General features: G+C 37.8%; 1 protein-coding gene across 1 annotated transcript; it reads right to left on the reverse strand.

Moving 5' to 3' along the window:
* Positions 1 to 1,762: 1,762 nt before the first annotated feature.
* On the reverse strand, positions 1,763 to 19,008 carry LOC108798745. The gene is made up of 3 exons (XM_018570528.1): positions 18,926 to 19,008; positions 13,170 to 13,584; positions 1,763 to 1,974 (listed from the first exon to the last, which is right to left on the reverse strand). Exons 2-3 carry the CDS (start codon positions 13,567 to 13,569, stop codon positions 1,841 to 1,843), a joined length of 534 nt encoding a protein of 177 aa, XP_018426030.1. The 5' UTR covers positions 13,570 to 13,584; positions 18,926 to 19,008; the 3' UTR covers positions 1,763 to 1,840.
* Between the last annotated feature and the right edge of the window lie 227 nt (positions 19,009 to 19,235).

The raw sequence follows: 19,235 nt of genomic DNA on the forward strand, positions 1-19,235 counted from the left end.
TGTCATTTGCGAGGCGTTCGGCTGTCACTTCGGCTCACCCGAGCTGAAGCATATGCCTTTGGCTTGGCTAGGCCGCTCGGCCACCTTCGGCAGCTGCACGGGCTATAGTGAATAGCCTGTACAGCAGCCCTTCGGTTCGACTGAACCAAAGGGCTCCCGCAACCGAAGCTAGCAAAAGGATCAGCCGAAGCTATGGCTGGATCCTTCGGCAGCTTTGTGAATAGACCCCTAAATGTTTGTATGTCTACGAAAGAATACAATATTTTTCATAGAACAATATAACCAGGACAATCAGTCTGTGGAACGGAAATTCTTCAGTCATTTTACTTTAGACAAAGGATATTTTCACATCTATGTTTTCATCATACAGGACTTGCACTTTTGCTGTACCTGTAAGCATTATTCAATATTATGTGGCACCATCATTGTGTTGATAATCTATTTGTAAGATAATACTTGTTGTTCTGTAAAATGTTTGCATACATAACATTATTTGTACAAAAGATAATTTGCAACTCTGACAAACAATCTCTTTGGCTAGTTATAGTCAGTAACTTCTCTTAAGGTTATCTTTAATTTTACCAGTCTGTGTGAATAAATTCCTGACATGTCACAATATACAGCAACAACATAACAAAGTAAAAAAAAGCCATTCTTTTTATCATTCAAAAGCAGTTATTAAGCTTCAGTCATATTACTTTGCCTTAGCGCAGATGATGGCATCAGTCTGCTGCAGGCATAAGGAAACATTTCCTAAGTCTCTTCTCAACTGATCAGATTACAGCAATGTAACAGTGAAGCTAGTCACAAGGTAAGAATCTACAGCAGAGACTGATCTGTTTCACACTTATGAATACTTGCAGGTACTACACATGCCCCAGATTTTACAAAGTCTGCATTTATGTGATACATTGGGACCCAAGTCTTGTCTCTTCTGGACTTCAGAGTGTGAAGATTTTCCTTTGGCTGCCCACGTGGTGACATGGACACTTCCCATTAGATCTATCACAGGTTCTTGAAGACTAGCGTTGGGCTGATGTTCGAGTCGAACATTGGCAGAGGCTTGGCAAAGGTTTTTGTTTTGTTTTGTTTTTTAAATGGGAATGGGTAGGAGGAATGAAGGGGATGTGTTCTAATTTTGCTTGGAGATGGGCTTTGAGTAGGTGTGAGCCTCAGTGGGCATGAATTCTCCCTTTAAAGATTAACTCCAGCTAGTTTGCTTACTGCTTTATTTGCGTTTTTGCCAGATATACAGTTTGTTGCTGACATAAATTTAAATGTATGAATATTAGTGTCGGTTATTACATTATTGAATTATAATGCTCTTTACTAAATTCAATACTGTAAGGTCCCATTTTCTAGACTAGGGTGGTTAGCAATTCAGTATAATGTAATAACAAATATTTTTCTATCAAAAAATGTACAAGGACAGCACAATTTAATTTCATATCATTTGTATTATTACAGTATATACATGGCACTTCTGATTATCTAAAGCTATTTAGCATAGAAAAAGTTTTCATATCCAACAAAAGCAGTCATACTTTTCCCGTTTAATGTATGTGTCCATCTGAAGGTGCTGCAAACCTGTTCTGTATTTTTGTTTCATATTCACCATATCACATTAGCATAAAGATGGTATGCACAAAATCAAATATATATGTTAATTCTTCCGTAATAACTATTTATTTATTTAAGGCATTTGTATCAAACAATGTTAGAATTTCCAAGTAAAACCTGAAAATGAATGCGTGACAAACTATTCTTTATTTGCTCAGGGTTCATTGATTTAATGATATGGAAAAAAAAATGTCATTTTGGTTTTCACGTTGCTCTGAAGCTATTTCCTCTTCACACGCCTTTTGATATTGCCAAGTAGTCTGGATTCACTTTTGTTTACATGGATACCTACTAACTGTTCAATGAGTTCTTCCCAATCTGGTGGTAATGGTCTTCGATTTTGGGAAAAGGTCTCTGAAAGACAAGAGTTAAGATGATTTAGCAGTGAGCAAGCGTATTCTATACACATAACAGGAGAAGTATGAAAAGTCATTTTTATTACATGCTGTTATGACTCAGAACTTGCCTAATTCTAAGTATCTGTTAGTGGCTCAAGTAATCAACTTTTTATTTGTTTAGACTAGTTATCGTTTCCGGCTGCAAATGCTATAGTGTACATTCTAGTGCCTTGTAGCTGTCAGTTTGTTTATTGCCGCAGTTCATTTTTATATATATATAACTGCTATAGTCGAATGCATACAAAGATTACAGTGCTATACCCACATTTTCCATTTCTCTTCCTCTCCTACATTCTATATTGTTATGTGTAAACTTCTAGTGCAATTTCACAGAGATTGTGATTTCATGTGCCATGTGCTAGCTTCAAATTTTTTTTTAACATGTTATGCATTCAAGAAACCTGCAATGGCTGCTTCATTTTTTGGGAAACTGGGTGTCTGTTTATAGACATTGACTAAATAATTGCTTTTAATTTTGCATTATTATTTTCAATTTCAGTAACAAAAATCTCACCTGGTTTACACCCAGTTTATCAAGGTTTGATGTGGGAAGTTGTGATGTCCTAATTAAGTATTTAATGGGGAAAAAATATGACATATGTTTACAAAAAAATAAAATGAAACTAGCCTCACTGATTTTCTGTTTGTCTGTATATCCCAGCAAGACTCTTAAAGTGACACTAAACTCTGGAGTTCAATCTTAAAAATGCATTCAAGTACCTTAACCAATAATAAAAATGTTTCTTATTTGTGTATCACTCAGCTGTAGATCCTCAAATCATCTCTGATTTTATGCTAACACTGTCCTTCCTCCAAGCTCACTCCCGTGATGGACTACAATCGCAATACAAATTAGTAAACTAAACATGAGATTGTAGGAGCGAGCTTGGAGCGATGGCTACTTTACAACACACACAGGGACCATGAGGAACAAAAGTAGCCACCCTCCAGAAGGAAGGACAGTGTCAGTATGAATTAAGAGATGATTTAAGGATCTACAGCCGAGTGATACACAGTTTAGGTACAATATTTTTTTAATAGTTAAGGTACTTGAATGTATTTTTAAAAATGTTACTCCTGAATTTTGTGTCACTAACATTATTTATTGGTAATAATACAAGGTCTTCTTTAACAATAAAAACAAGTAGGATCAAAGTTCTCAAAAACAAAAACATTCAAATTTAAATACAATTTCACTGCGGTTTTAATGTCACAACCCTCCTTTTGTGAAATAACACCAATTTGCAGTATATGTGATTATAGTGTTACTCTTACAGTGTTACTGAGACCCTCTCTCACCCCTTTTGTAACCCATTCCTGTATAGCTCTGACCCATATAAAACCTTGATTTCCTGCAACTCCTTTGTTTGCTGCATTGTTATTGTCACTTTTAACCACTGGGTGGTGCTGTGAATATGGCAAGTTTCCCCAAAGGGGAAAACTTTGTTAGAATGATTCTGCTAATGCCAGCTTACTTAAAGCATATTTCCTCTGTCAAATTTGAGAAAACCCCTCTATATGTTTGTTATGTGTTCCTATTCAACATACACCCATCATGCCAAAAGATAATTGCAACATGGCTGATTCCAGGTTTTTCTCAGCACCTTCACAGTGAATTGACACTTACGACTGAAATTTGAGGATTGTGTTTCTCTCATTAACGTCATTAACATTTAAATGCAGAAGCCAGGAATATAATTTAAACAAGCATTTTAATTTGTTTTTTAGATTATGCTACATGAATGGGAACATGTAACACATAAAATAGGTGTTATCCCAAATTGGCTGGGAAAGTGGGAATACACTTTAAATCACTTCTATCCTACTTTGAAAAGGAAAGCCATTGCTTTTTGACAAACAACTAATTACTATGATTATTACTCAGGTAAATGAATTTATATAATCAGAACTATGCCTTTAACCTTTAACTTATGGGGAACACCCAACAAAGAACACAGGGTGGCCATAATTGAGGTTGCATCATTACACAGGTTGGGATAACAGTCTCGCAGTACTCCAAGACTGAGCACTGCTCACAAGTGTGCCACAACATGAGTGCAACTCAGTACAGGAGGAGGACCTACCCCCCTTGAACAAAACACAAGAGAAAGGAACAGTGATGTTTTTGAACCAGCAAGAAGACGGTATTGCAAATGAATATGTTTTTGTTTTCAAATGGGAGGGAGGCTTCAATGAGGGGGCAGAGAACATGGAAGAACTTCCAGCCTAAAGTTTAACATGAAATGCATCGCAAAGGCTGCCAGAACACTCAGGGCTGCTTGGTCTTTTCCTGCACAGTGCAAAATAATCATTGCCGGGGCAAGGGCAGCTGTAAAACACAAGCAGCTAAGAATAATTCATCAGTCTCAGAGATGAATATTAAAGTAGATCTTAACCCTAAGTGGGCAACCTTTACAGTATGTTTCATAAAGTAATGTTTACCTGTTATATCTATTTTTTTGCATCTCAACACTGCTTATCTCCTTCGCCCACTTTCTGTCTATATGCACTCATTCCAGCATCAGCTGCACATGATTATTCTGGACATCTTTCCTGATAGTGACAACGGTTGGCCATGACTGCACAATATGTGTTGGCACTTGTATGAACAAGTAACAGGAAGTGCATAAACAAGAACCTTGATGACAGGATCACCAAGTATTATTTTCATGAAAACTGCAGGTTAAAAAAGATTGAAAACAACTATTGAAATGACATGAACATGCTAAGGCTTATACAAAATTGATTGGGCTTAGATCTATGTAACATTTCCTAAAACAGCTAATCATTGGGGGCTCAATAATTTTCACTGCTTTCCCAAACTAACCGAAGTGAATTTTTACTTTGTTGGCCAATTCAGCTTTTATCAAACCATATAGCAACAATAAAATGATAATACCAGTACTGCTAATAATACTTTCATGGTTAATATTTTAATGATAATTAAGTATGTCAAATTAAAAAGGTCTGTAAAATTAATACCAGACAGCCAACCTGATATATAGGATAGGCAACAAAGTGAGTTACTTTGTTGTCTACTCCCTTCTTCTCACTGAGTGCAGTGCATTGCACACCAACATATGCCATATAACACCAATTATAACATTTTCTCACTCTGTCCATATTGGCCCCCCTAAGAACCTCAAAAGAGCAAAACCGGGTCAGCTGGTGCCAACTAGGGTGCATTTATTGAGCCAGATATCAATCATCAGGAGCAGGTTCTCTCTTCCAGGTCTAAAAAGCCAGCCCTGATGACCCTTCCTTGGGTCTGCTCTGGCTGCTCTGTTTCCCCACTCCTGCAGCTTTCTGGGACATGTGATATAGATATCCCAAGGGGCTGAGGAACAAGGGACTTATATTCGCCTAGGCAAGAATAGTGGCGGGGCCAAAATAAATAAAAATGTAAGTAGCCCCCAGGAAGGAAGAGGGAGAGAAAGTGAAGGTCCACTTTAAATAACAACTGAAACTCCAGATTCTCATTTATTATAAAAAGAAAACTTTTTTCACATTTACAAATAAAAAAACAGTTTTTGCTGCAATACTCACCTTCAGTTCAGTACTGTACCCACAGAAGGTCTGCTGCGGTAAGTAACCCTTAATCTTCTAACTGTAACCCTTATGGGGGTGTCAGAATTGATCACCAGTAATCAGCACATTGCATACATTGCAATTGTGGCATTTGAAGCTGTCCATTTCTGTAAGATCTTAACAGGTATTTTCTCATATTTAGAACTAGGGTCGTCTTGGACCAAATGGTCCCTGAGATTTTTATTCCGACAATAAACATGCAAAGGTGTTGTTCTGAATAATGGTGAAAGATGTTTGTCAGTTTTGAGGATGTTTAAGTTGCTCATCACGGATGTGTAATTGAACATGTGTATAAAAGGAACCCTGATATTGGTACCCATCCTGACAGGATCCAACATTTTCTGTTGTGCTAGAGCCAGTGCTCTATTTGAGACTGGCGGTAGCCCCTTTGTAAAAACTTGTGATAAATGATCTGGTTCTTTATGTCACATGCTTCCTTTTCTGAGCAGATACGCAGCAAGTGCATAAACTGCTCACACATCATCATGTGAGCACTGCTTAGTCTAGCAGGAAATACCTTTTACCACTGCCAATACAGAAGAAGAGGAAGGTACCATGATGTCACTGGATGTATTGCATAGGGTTTTTGAAAAGCACTAGTGTGGGTGTCGGAGATGTGGGAAGGAGGAGAGGGCAGAAAAAGCCAGAGTTTACCTTTAAGGGCAAAGGGTGCTGTGTTGGAATAGGTTGAAGCTGAACTCTGGTTATGCCTAAAAATGTTCCCTTTAAGTACACCCCCCCACCACACACACACACACACACACACACAGCAAGGGTCAAATGCTTGTTTTTTTTTTGAAATGAGCACAATACTTTACACATAATGGTGCCGGTGACCAGTCAAGGAGAGAAAAGGGTTTTTGAGGGACCAAGTGTGTGGACAGGAGGCCTGTGGGAGCAAGGAATAAGATACGTACTTCACCTATATTCCTATCCCCCATTATTAAATGAGCATGTAACCCTTGAAGTGTGTGTCATGGATGTACTGCATGGTAAAATGTAACCACATATATGGCCCTGACCGTAAATAACAAGCCCTGCTATGGCATGTTGCTCTTTCACTGATATAACATAAACAGACATATTATTGTTTAACATCTGGCCTTAATAACCTACCTGTTTATGAAGTATAATATAGTTTATAACATGTAGAAGTCCTTAGCTGCTACCATCTGAAAATACTTTCTTAAGCATACATTGTATAGAACAATGGTCAGCAGAAAGAGGAAATAACTATATAATTTGAAATGAAGATCACCTTGGTGCTGAATTCTGTACCCCTGACTCCCTGGTTTCCTTTTAGCTTTACATACAAGTATCACTATCTAACTATCTATAAAATAATTACTCCTTCATTAAGGCAAGGAGTCAGGTGCACATTGAAGTAATTCATAGTATCCAATCCACAGTTACCTGCAATTGTTCCTGTAAATGCTCACTTTATTCAACTGCACAATAAAACTGGAAATGCATTTAAGGAACTCAACTTTCCAGCCCAGGGCTACTATTTTAATTTTTTTTTCTTTAGGCATAGCTGTTGTGTGCCAGGCCAACCTACTGCTTGTGGCTAAAAAAATCTGGTGTCTAGAAAATATGAATTGCTGAGCCAGGTGAATTTGCAGGCCAGGTATTCTCAGTGATTCGAACAGGGCCAAATTTCAAAACTCCAATATTTGGGTCTGTGTCAACAAGACAAGTCAGAATTGCTTCACCCCCCTTTCAAGTTAATTGCAATGCAAAAGCAGCTTAAAGGCAGGGTAATGTAACTTAAAGGTAGGTCAAATGCACCTGTCAATGAACTGTGAATGATCCCAGAAGCATCTCAAACTGATCGTAAGTAGAAGTAGAGTGCACGCCTTACCCATAATTAGTAAAAAGTAAATCTTTGACAATTTCTTCAATATATGATCCCATGAATCTATCTATGCAAATTTATTTTTAGATCTCTAACATTGAACACAGCAGGTAAAGTGGGTCTATATTAATTCAGTCCTACATCCCTCCGTTATTTCTGGTCTGTGAGTCCCCATCCTCTAGTCATGTACTAATCTGGCCATTTGGCATTCTCCTAATATATATGATGGCACGGCAAACTGCCTCATCATCCAAGTGTCCCTATTTACACTATGTTCAGTTAGTCCAGTGATACCTTAGCATATTTCCAGTGTGGGCTCCCATATGTCCACGTTCTGTCCCATCTACCTCTAGTCAGCGAATATGGGAGGGAAGGCTCTGCAATACAAATGTGAACTAGTTAAGGGTTCAACTGATTTTTTTTATCAGTTCATGAGCAGACTGGTTTGCCCAGAAATGAAACAGCAGTAAACATGTATTTACTTTAGATTGTCCAGATCTTGGGTGAATTCTGGTTTGAATGTGTCATCATTATTTGTGACTACAATGTATGTGACAATAAGGCTACATGCTACCAAACACCATTTATAACAAATATGTAAGTTTCTCCTAATTTATTCTCTCTTCTGTGTAGGAGGACATGTGTTAATATTTACAAAGGGCATACTGACCATGACAGCCATGAAAGTAGTTTTCTTTCCACTAGTCCAGTCTGTTTTAATGCAAAATAAATTCATATTTTCAGATTTTAAAGCTAGAGATGGGCTTTAAAGCTAAACTTTAGGCAGATGTAAAAAATGCACCAGTGAATGTTATGTGTTTGTTAACAATGTATTAAATGCATCTTTACTACATCTAGTGTATATCTGATTTTGATTTATTAGCCCGTTGTTTTTTACACTGTATTGCAGACTAGGAAAGGGAGGCAAAGCAATAGGCACCCATCAATTGTTTTGCAATGCACATGAGTTAGCAAGGAACATTTTAACAGAAGGAATGAGAGCAGACTGAACAGGGGTAGCCCATCACTATGTTGCTGATCCTTCATGGTCCAGTCAGAGGCTAGGGTCAGGGAGTTGCCCATGCTGTATTGCTTAACCACAGTAAAGGAAAAAGTCAGGTCACCAACCTGGCTGTGCTGTTTGTTAGGCTTGTGTGTATCTTGGGACTGGATATTCAGCTTCAGCTTCATAATAGTATTGGATTGTTTAATTAGACAGTGCAAGGGGCAGTACTCATATGAAACAAATGTCATTGAGCAAAAGTGTTCTGACTGCTGTAAACTCTAAATGTAAGGTAAAACTGAAGCAATTGCTATCGGTGTCCCATTGGGATGATTTCCTTTACTTTCTGTCTGAAAGCCACAACAGGAAGTAAGAGAAAATCCCTCTAAAGGGAGGGAGAAATCCTTGCTGGTCGGCAGGGTCACCTGGACTAGTGTCCCCATTGAAAGATTTTCCATCTATTCCTGTTCTGATGAAAACTCAAAATTTAGGATTTCCTTTCACTTTCAGTGGTAATGGTCACCAGGACAAATAGAGAGGGTGAATCTCCCTAACAAGGTCACAGACAGCAGTAAAAACCTGACAGATATCCTAATCCCTTTTTTTTTAAATGTGTCTTAAGTTGGACTTTAAAAAAGGTGAGATTCAGTTGGTTTTACTGGGTTTTTACACTTCACAATCACATGGAGTATTACGTATTTCATGGATACTCAAATTGGTTTAAACTTCAGTCATAGGACTGAATAAAATATAACGAAGAAACATCCATGAGGTAAAGGGCATCCTGATCTGTAAACTCAACAAATGTCTATCCTAAACTTAGAGGACATTTTTTTTTTAATGGGAAGGTGCCAATTGCAAACTTTAATCAGAACCCTACTGAATTTTGGGGGGAGAGGGGGTGTTAAATACCTTTCAGTAGGGAAAGAGCCCTCCATTTTTTGTGACTTTAAGGGAGACAGGGAAGAACCCAAGTTCTTCAAATTACATGCTTAAGAGATGGATTTAAGCTATATGTGGTGTGTTACGGAACAGTAAATTCTTCCAGACAGCGTAATCAACACCACATTCTGACATCATATAAATTACATGTGTCATACATTTTTTTACCTTTACATTATTCCTTAACTTACATACAGCAGCAGCCCAATCTAGTACATCACAACTTGAAAAAAAGCTCTATAAGGTAGTTTTAGCTGCAACACCTGATTTTTTCATCTAGCAGTAATAGGCCAGACACAACAGAGCAGAAAGCTTTTGGGAGATTTGTCATTTTATTCTCAAGAACTAAAATAACCAAATAGTTTCACATTATATATGCAGTTTTACTTGTCCCCAATGTGAAAGGGAGAGTCAAGGCAGTTTTTCTTGTGAAATGAAAAATTACAGTGTATTTTGTTTCTGAAATAAAAGCCAGAAATATAGTACATAATCAGTGCATAGAGTTTCCGTTTTTTTTTTGTTACTAGCCTGCAATTCCAGAGAAAGCAACAAGAAGGTTTTATCATGAAATAAAAATGAGAGTGTATTTTTTTGAGAAAAAAGCAAGAAATATGGTACAAATGACATGCACTGTAAGACAGCCAGAACAATGTTGCAGATCCCAAAGTCAGCATTGTAGCAGTTGGAGGGGGCTGCATATTAAAATGGGCACAAAGCATGCAGCTCTTCATGCCAAATATAAGTGTACTTTACCCTTTTAAAAATTATATTTATTTGACTAAAAAAGAATATGTTAAATACAGTGCATGTAGTATTGCTACAATTTATTTTAGAACTAATTGGATAAAGCCATTGCCTACAGTATTTCCCTTTGAAGTGTGGGAAAAAAATGTAAGGTTCATATTTTTTCAATTAAAATGTAACAAACACTGTAGGTACATGCTGCACGAGTGTAATTGTAACACATTTCCGGAGCAGCCTCATTTGATTAAACAGTTACCCCATGCAGCATTTGCTTTTAATAGTGTACCAGAAGCCACCACAAATATTAAGGCACAATGCAGGATTGACCCCGCATAAGAAAATTGCCCTAGAACTGTAGAGGTAGCATGAGATGGTACTGTTGGCAGGCCTACAGCTGTGGCTGTAGGTGGTTATGGTGTCAGCAGGCAAGTCGTGGTAGAAGTAGCTGTTAATGGTGGCAGGATGTGGGAAGGGTGGCAGAAAATGGTGCCAGAAGATAATGCCAAGAGAAACATACTCCTCTATTCTTTTAGCGCTCTTTTCAACATCAGATACAATTAATTCCTATGCATCCTCCAGCAGCAAGTTACTGATTCTGTACTGAAATAATACTGCTGACTTCTTCATGCCAGTTTGCGGGGCAACCGTATGATTAGCTATACAAAAGAAAGAAAAAGAGGGCACATTTGCTGCTGCTGCTGCTGGCACTGTGCTACTCTGCACCTGGAAGAAGGAGTGTGATGATGATGAAGGCTTGGCTATCCACTCCACCACTTTCTTCACATGCTCTGGTTGTATAGCACGCCCACTGCCAGAAAAGAAAGGCAGACGTACCCATCCTCTCCCTGTCCTGTAGATGCAGACCTGCTTTCCCCCTAATAGCTGCATGTGAAGAATCTTGGTGTCTCCCTTTAGGCCCCCCAGACATGCTGCAAACAGGGGATTGCCTAATTTTATTACCACCTATGGCAATATGGGGTTATGGTGCTTTGGTGCACCTGAAAATGTGGTGATGCGGTTTAGTAAACTGGACCACAAAAGAATGCAGTAATGTGCTGTTGACAAACTATACCCCAAACACTAACTCTAAACACTATAAGCAAAAACCCATATTTTAAAACGGTATTTATTTCTTTATTTTAAGTAGCAAAACTTGAAAAATAAAACATAAAAGCATAAGAGAAGAAAGTATGTTATTAACCCCCTGAAAAAAAAAAGTAAAAAAGAAGTGAATTTTCTGAACCCTTATTTGGTGCAGATTGTGAAAATTTCTTTAAGGAGAACCTCAACAAAAATGTATCTGGCCCAGTGTCTTAAAAATTTACAATAATGATAAAGTGTTAAGTATAAAGAAGTAACTTGTACTGGGGTAGTGAATCCTGCGGCACAATGAATGGTATTGTTGCAGTATCTGATATAGGGACATAGTTACCATGTCTACCTAAGATAAAATGTATCACACATCTACTACATCATGGCTTGGTACTGTTAAACAAAGTGTGTAATGGACTGCCTAAATTGGAGGAATCCTAAAGGGGTAACTAGTTAGATCCCTGGAGATGCTTTGTTCAACAATACCAAAAACCAATGAAGGGGAATCCTTTTAACTACCGAAATGCATTGTTTTTTTAAACCAATCAGTCTGAAATAAACTGAATCTGAACTTTTTACATTCTGCTTTTGGTGCTTTCCTACTTCACACCCAGCAAAAAAAAAACCTGACAGAGGACCTAACCCTTCACCATCTTATCCAAAATAAAATAAAACATTGTAGGTGGTAATTGGCTTTGAAGAAAATTAATAACAAGGCAATAACATCAACATCAACTGAACATAAGATGAACAATTGCACAGGCAAAGGTTGCCTTTAGTGAAAACTACATTCCAAAATGATAAGTAGATCCAGAAATACAGAAATCAGCAATTATTTAAAATTTTGGCCAGCAGAAGTAGAGCGTGGATCCACTTCCTCCCATCTCTTGAGACTCCCTACTTCTAAATAAGGCTTCCCATCACATTAAGGGGTCAAAAGACTATTTCAAAAGGTGCAAGGGTATAGAGTAAAGCTTATCTTTTACAGGAAAGGTGAAGGCTTGCATATAACTTCAGCTGTTTATACAGTATCACTGAATCTTTTTCACATGTGGTGTTTACTGACAGTAGCTTCTACCTATTCCTTTTTTAATAATATTCTCAACTTAAATAGTCTGGTTTTGTCAAAGGTGCATTTGATATGGACTTGTTATCCTATGTCTTATGGACCCTCTGTACTATCTGCACATTGAAGAGGTTGTGAGCCCTTACAAGGGGAGATGCACAGAGCCAAAGCACATACACTAGATCATCAACAGAGTACCCTGCAGGGAGTGAGAGACTTTTCTGGTGGATGTACCAGGTTGCGGTCCTCAGGCACACCTGTGCAGATGGCAGCTGAAAAGGAATCAGAGCATAGTACATAGTTGCCAGACAATATCAGAAACAAGGACAGACAAAAAGTCATGGCAAGTGAAAAACAAGCATAGTCAGATATAAACTGAAGTCATTAACCTGAGAAACATGAATGCAGGTCTGCAGGAACTAACATGGACTAGAGCCTGGGGCTAGGATATGAACGTATTGCTTAGGCAACAGGTGTTGGTTTAAACACAGTTAAACAGTGAGCTTGAGTGACAGACTGGGCCGGGTCTTGCCGTGTAGGTGATATTTAAAACCAGCAGGTAAATTCTGGTGATGCCTATACCTCCCAACCCTGTAGGTATCTCTAGGTAGGTAGAAGGAATGATAGAACAACAAGTAGTAGATGTGTTTAGCTGCTCACCTGTGACACAAGTTGGGTCTCATTAAAAGGAGTGAGCAGCCAATGGTCTTTAAAACAAGATAGAAAGGGCAGAAATCTCACCTGATGCCACTGAATATTTACGTTTTTGTTATTAAATGTTTATTTTGTAGTGCTAACAGATTATATTGTATTTTGTGCATCTTAGCTTGATTTTAGCTGGCCACATCTCAAAGAACTTACTTGAGGTGTACTGTGAAATGAAATTAGTTACTTTTGTTTCTTCTTCGTTCAGCTGTCTTCTACCAAGGCCATGTGCTCTGGAGAGTACACAGTGTATATAGATGTCCCAAAAAAGTTGTGCTAAGTCCCAAAACAAAACACCATGTTTAAGGTTGTCAGATGACTTCAAATATATCATGAAGTCCCAGAATTCAGGCACAGAATCTGCTATCCGGGGTTTCTTCATCTCCAGTAGTTTTGCTGTAGATGAGTCCCAACACTGGGGATCTGCACGGCTGAGGGCAAGTGGGTCTACTTGACCATGACAGCAGATGGTGTGGATGGCAAAAATTCCCAGAAAGAGCAGTAGAGATGTTAGTTGCATACTACTGTTTGCTTGCACGGTGCGTCCAGTGATCATATCACTTTCAGAGTCCTACAAATGCAAAATAAACATGGAATAAGACATTGAGGTATAAAATACTTTGATAGATCTTGTAATGTAGAAGGTTTAATGGATTTTAAATGAAAAGGCTGTTTTCCCCTGTACTGAGATTCTGGAGTTTAAATGCCTTTCCATTCTCACAGTTACTACTATGATATCTGGCAAAATGATGAACATTCCAAGTGAAGCACATGCAGAGTAATTGCATTAAAAAATGTTTTAAAAGACAAACATGTTTGTAAGTAGATTGAGTCCATGTCCTTGTGTATAATACAGAATGTGCAAAAAAAAAACAAGTGGTAGCATTACTACTCAACTCTTTCATCAAGGATTATGATCCTTCCCTTTCTTTAGGGTCTGTAAAAAGAATAAAATACAATTTAATTCCCTAATAATAAAATAAACCAGTAACATTATTTGGCCCAAACTATCACCTGTGCTACCCCGAAGCAGTGAATTTGGAAATCCCATATTTAAACACAAGTTCATGTATGTGACAAATGTATTTAAAGGTAGCTAGGATTTACCTTGGATAGAGAACATTACCATTGGGCTGAATTAGAGCGGAGACTGCGAGCCAGGCCTTCTCGTCCAACATCAGTACCTGACCTCACAAATACGCTTCTGGAAGAATGGTCAAACATTCCCATAGACCCACTCCTAAATCTTGTGGATGCCTTCCCAGAAGAGTTGGAGCTGTTATAGCTACAAAGGGTGGGCCAACTCAATATTGAACCCTACGGACGAAGACTAGGATGCCATTAAAGTTCATGTGCGTATAAAGGCAGGCATCCCAATACTTTTGGCAATATAGTCTATGTATATAGCTTCAGTAGGAGATCACAGTGTCACCTTTACCTGAAAGAGGGAAGTATTCCTAACTTGTAACAGTTACGTAGTGCCAACCATTCACTAACCTTGTAGTAACCTTCCAAATGTTTACTAACCTCTTAGTAAATGATTGCCTTTTATGAAACAATATTGCTCAATCAAAGCAATGCCACTGTCAATTTATCTCTTACACTCTTGAGTTACTTGATCAGTAACATTTTATAGTCCTCCCTGCATGCTATTATCTCACTCTTTAGGATGCTTCCTTTCACAAACTAAATTAACTAAAAAACTTTCTTCACCGGTTATTAAAAGATCAATAGACCATAAGGAAATGTATTTTGCATGAAACAGTAACTAATGCCATTTACCCTAGCATTTATCACATCCACCAATTTGATTATTAAAGTAGTGCTATTTGCTCAGAAAATTCGATATTTAAAGTCTATACTATATAACATTACTGTGCAGCCTAAGGTATTGATGACCTTATACATTTGGGCCCATCTTTATGTTGCTCGTTACCATGGTAAAAAATAACCATTGATCACACAAAAAAACCTGTCCTTGCTGCTATTGGTTACACCTAGGATAAGGAGGCCCAGTATTTTGCTAGTACTGTTCCCTATAAGTACCCTATAAGTATTAGATCATGTTGATTTTGATTGTATTCCTAAGGTAGGTGCATTACATATTTTTTTTGTTTTGAATAGAGTAGGGAAGAAGAACCCCTGTCTTTTGCTGCCTATGTATTGCTGAAGTTTCCCTTCAGGTCCTGTACTAGTGCTAACATTTTAAGTGTATCAGAAAAAAAAGGAGAAATCTCCAATGGGGACACAGGCAACAATAAAAAGCTAAATGAGATTCTAGACTTCCACCTCCACCTTCCACCATTGCATCTCTGTTCAAGAAAATGGCCCTCAATTTCTGTCTGGGAAAAGAATGCAAGGCAAAATCTCAAAACAACTGGCAGGGGTTCTAGCATTCCAATCTACTGACGGTAGCTTCAATGCCCAGCCAATTATTGCCTATGATAATACAAAAAAGAAATAGAAACTGTGATCTGAATTTGGTAACCAAAATAGTTGCGCTAGGATATATGGCAAAAATAAAAATTTATTAAATTAAAACTAAAAAACCCAACATACAGAGAAAATAACAATTTCGAATATGAATATAAAAATCAAATATAGCCAAGAGATCCAGCTGCAGCAATATCTATCAAAGCGATCAATTATAAACCGGTGTGCTGCGCTTGGTTTTGTGATGCGTGCTCTGTTTAATCCTTAAATTATGTGATGCTTGTGATACCACAAACTAAAAGCAGTACAAGTGATCGACTCCTACTTGCAACTATATGCAGTGATCTGAATTTGCTACTCCTGAAGGAGGAGGACTGGCATCTCACACAATGAGAACTTGGGGACCCACTGCTTCTTCCCTGTCTGAATGCAGTTATAAGAACTTGCTTAGAAATGAACTTTAGACCCCTGTGTGCCTGTCCTGCTCATCAAGTTATGCATTCTGTCATTCTACCTCTGTGATTTTCCTCTTTTGTATGAAGCACAAAGACCATGCAAGGGACCACCTCAGCCATGGACCAACCATTACAGCAATATTCAAGTCACAAGACATTTATTACTTTTTTTTTTATGAAATCATGATCATAAGGCTATTAACTCTACTGTATGTGTCCTGAATTAATCTTGTATCTGACATTGGTCAATAATAATATGATCCCACCTATATTTTATATGTAATTTTGAGTATATAATCTTAATACAATCCAAAAATAAACACAGATCATTTTGTACATCTGCTGTGTATGTGTGTTTTGATCCCAATACTGCATTATTGACTCTGTGTTTAAATTAGGCCTCACTGACTAACGAAAGAGCATACATCTTGATTATGCACAAGAAAATTCCACGACACTTCCCTCGCCGGTGCTTACACCTTCATCCATAAGTTCTTCCGGTCTTGGAGTCTTGGGCCACCAGATTGGCTTGGCCCAAATGATGTAACTCCTACACATGCTCTCAGGAATTTTTTTGATCTTTACAAAAATCCTGCTGAGAGTATGCACATGTGCGGCTCAGTGTACAAAAACAAAAATAAAGAAATTGCCAACAGACAGGAAGAAGCTTTTCTGGCAGGATAGAATTACACAGTCTTATCTGTCATAAAAAGTCCACCCGTCAGCAATTATCTTCCTACACCAACCATGGGCTCAGTTGACTACCCTCTCTGGCTAAAGACTCTTGGGTTATAGAATTCCCTCTAACTAACCATACCATGTACCTGTCCACTGTTTTGATGTTCACACCATTAGGCATCCTAATCTTCCCTATCTCTATCCATCAGTCCCTTGCTGGTGATCACAACAGTGTAGTTCACACTCAAGTAACTTGTAGGTCTCTATCTACTGAAAAACTATTAACTCCAAAAGCTGCTTTCTTCTCTGGGCCTCATTCATCTTTCTATCCCCCATAGCTCTCTGTATCTTCCAACATCAAATAATCAGGTTTTAGCCTGTATTTTTCCATCTGTTACTTTCCATTGTAAGTTTGGATTTGATTATTCACTATGAGGCACTACAGACAGTTATTTTTAAAGAAATGTTAGATAAGGCATATGCTTTTAAAGGGTTAGATCACTGGCATCCATACAGTATATGCATAAATAAAGCATATCCATAGGCTGTACATTTGTAAGACATATATTTTCACTGTCACTGGTTACTTTTATGTAAGCCATTTATCAAAAAAGGTGTAAGCAGATCATTTCTACTAAAATGAGTATCCTTCCTGCGAATAGGCAGACTTTTGCTCATGCTTTAATGCAAATGTAAGCTATAAAGGAAACATTTTGTTTTCACACAATAAAACTCTCTGTTATATTGTATATAATCCTATATAAAGCCTATATTTCCTGCTCAAATAAAAGTAAGCTTTTAATAATACAATACTGGTAATTTTTCTGACCTGAATGTTATAAAAATGCATTTATTGCTCCTGCCTTGCAAAACGGGGGTTCTGAGTTCAGTTCTTTCCAAGGTTCTCTCCATATTTCTGCATATGAGCTTCCTCCATTAAGCTGAAAACATACTATTAGGTTGATTGGCATCTTATAAAATTGGCTCTGATGCGCATGTGTGTGATTGTATAAATATGGTAGGGAAATTTGAATGTAAGCTTTGAATGTATGTTACTTTTGGTGGCCAGGGATTGATGTAAGTGCTTCTGTGTACTCAGTTAAGTCGGTGGGATAAAATGTCAGTGCTATAGAGATACAGGAAATATGTAGGGACAGTAATACAGTGTTAAATTATAATGGCCTTCTCCCAAGGTACAGTATATTCTGCATCCCTGTTTGTCTGTATATGTAAATGATCTGAACCCAAGAACAAAAAAGTAATATATTGCAAGTTATCAGTACTTAAATGTGGTGGCTGCATTAGCTTTCTGTTTTTTCTTTATTTTCACCTGGTGATCCAGCCACTAACATGCTTCTTGCTTTAGGATGGCTATACTCACTCAATTCATCATAGCTATCTGGGAACAGCAACATGGGCGACTAACAAATAAAGCCTTACTCCAGCCAACACGTTTTAAGCAGTTAAAGCAACACTTTGTTTTTCCATTTGGAATAAAAAAACTACCATATGAGTAAAACTTGTAAGCACCCCTGCCAGTGTTGGAGGTTTCATCTCAACCCTCTAACTGCTACATTTGCTGGACGGCTTGCCCTGTTAAAGATATTTTTGAAATAACATACTTACTGGCAGGATTATAAAACTATATAAACTCTGCATAAGTATTGCAGGTCATTTGCAAAGGTTAACATGATAGACAGGGAACTACCATTATTAGAGTAGATCTGTAGAGGCAACCTCCATATCTCTTCTATGACAAGTTTCCTTGTAAGTACATATATTATATTATAGTATAGTATAGTATGCTCTCACTGAGCTAATTGCTTCTAATATACATATAGCAAGATAACTTGCAAATGATTAACATAGTCAAAGCATGCAATAAACATGTATTGTTCATAAGTATATCTTCTAAAAATTCTTTAAAGGTTTATCAATCGCATGGAATTCCACATGAAAAAGAATAAGCTGTGTGAACAAGAAAATATATAGGAAAACTGTTTTCCTCTAGAAAATCCTGGTCAGATCAGATGCTCTTGCTAATTTGAATATAGAGTTAAACAGTTAAGTGGATCAATTTATCTGGAACACTTGCAAGCAGTGTCCCTGTCCAGCGTGCTGAATGTCAGTTTTCCTACTTGTTTTACGTTCTGTTACTCTCATTCAGCTTGAAATGACCAATGTTTGCTTTGTGTTTTCTAAGTCTTTGCACATACTAGACCCCCTGTACTCTCACATCAACTGCAAATTGTTCTTTCTCTAATTCTCCCCCTTATCTTTTACTTCTATAGAATGTCAACATGCTATATACTAATGTCAGAATCCAGTCTCAGAGTTGTGTCTTACCTCTTTCAGTTGTGCTATTTGTCAGAGAAGAAAATCTTTTATTCCCAGGAAGGTGAAACTTCTCTGACTGCCCTGGATCTCTGTCTGATCCCGATTTCACAGAGGCTTCAGTTGCTCTTTTTTTTAAGAAGGGGGAGTGACCAGGACTCCTTTTATTGTACGTCAAAGCTCAATGAAGAATCACCCACCCTTTGGATCTTGGAGATCTCAATAAACAGTCAATGCACTGATTTTTTTTTCCTTCCTTCTTCCTAAATGACAGGTAATCCTCTATTAGCTCAATTCAGTGTGGAATAGTCTCTCCTCTGTA

This window comes from Nanorana parkeri, unplaced genomic scaffold, assembly GCF_000935625.1.
Source record: "Nanorana parkeri isolate BGI_ZX_2015 unplaced genomic scaffold, ASM93562v1 scaffold1548, whole genome shotgun sequence".
Classification (NCBI taxonomy): domain Eukaryota; kingdom Metazoa; phylum Chordata; class Amphibia; order Anura; family Dicroglossidae; genus Nanorana; species Nanorana parkeri.

Bases quoted from the DNA above. Each gene is read 5' to 3' on its own strand.
- LOC108798745 (XM_018570528.1), bottom strand. From the start codon at position 13,569: ATGATCACTGGACGCACCGTGCAAGCAAACAGTAGTATGCAACTAACA. The intron at 1,975-13,169 runs GTAAGTTCTTTG...CTTGTCTTTCAG, and splicing joins CATTTCACAGTACACCTCAA to AGACCTTTTCCCAAAATCGA.